General features: G+C 57.7%; 1 protein-coding gene across 1 annotated transcript in view; it reads right to left on the bottom strand.

Annotated features, from left to right (window-relative positions):
- The window catches only part of ELN (elastin), an 18,839-nt gene that overhangs the window by 3,334 nt on the left and 14,685 nt on the right, over window positions 1-820 (bottom strand). The window contains exons 22-23 of the mRNA XM_042879937.1: window positions 508-654; window positions 345-395 (exon numbers count right to left, since the gene is read on the bottom strand). Coding sequence (XP_042735871.1) covers window positions 345-395; window positions 508-654 — 198 coding nt within the window. The remainder of the gene's footprint in view (window positions 1-344; window positions 396-507; window positions 655-820) is intronic.

Genomic DNA, 820 nt, shown 5'->3' with positions numbered 1-820 from the left:
TGGTGGGATGGATGGGTGGTGGGATGGATGGGTGGTGGGATGGATGGATGGATGGATGGATGGATGGATGGATGGATGGATGAGTACAAGGGAGACAGATGAGCAAATGTATGAGAAGCTGTATGGATGATGAACCCCCATGCAGGCCAGCTCTCTGGAGAGCATTGCCAGATACAGCCAGGATCTTATCCCACACACAGCCTTACAGAAAGCTCATCCCTCGCCCTGACCCACAGGGACCCCATGCAGCGCCTAGCCTCAGCCCAGATCAGGGAAGCAGATTGGGGTGGGGAGGTGCTAAGAGGCAGGACCTGTGGGATAACAGCAGAGTGAGCCCATCTTACCGTATTTGGCAGCTTTGGCAGCTGCTTTGGCAGCAGCAGCTGGGCCAGCTCCTAGGAGAGACGGGGAGCATGAGGGGCAGTGAAGGCTTGAGGTGGCCATGCCAGCATCTGTCAGCCAGCACCACCTCAGACATCCCCGAGTAGCCCTTAGAGAACATCTCACCAGGCACCAGACCGGGTACGCCAACTCCTGGAACACCAACCCCTGGTACGCTGACTCCAGGTACTCCGACTCCAGGAACACCAACCCCAGGCACGCCGCCAGGCACACCAACCCCAGGCACACCAACCCCAGGTACACGCCCTGCTCCTGCAGAGAGGTTCAGGAATACATCCAAGCCCCTGCCCTGGCCATTTGTAAGCATTCTTCCCTCCATCCATCCCACATCCATCTATCCCACCATCCCTTCATCGATCCCTCCATCCTACCATCCATCCATTGCCCCACAACTCCATCCAACCATCCACCCATCCCT

This window comes from Lagopus leucura, unplaced genomic scaffold, assembly GCF_019238085.1.
Source record: "Lagopus leucura isolate 7727_CA_CO unplaced genomic scaffold, USGS_WTPT01 Super-Scaffold_100024, whole genome shotgun sequence".
Taxonomy (NCBI): domain Eukaryota; kingdom Metazoa; phylum Chordata; class Aves; order Galliformes; family Phasianidae; genus Lagopus; species Lagopus leucura.
Note: the sequence above shows the minus strand (reverse complement) of the source record. Positions and strands in the feature narration are given on the sequence as shown.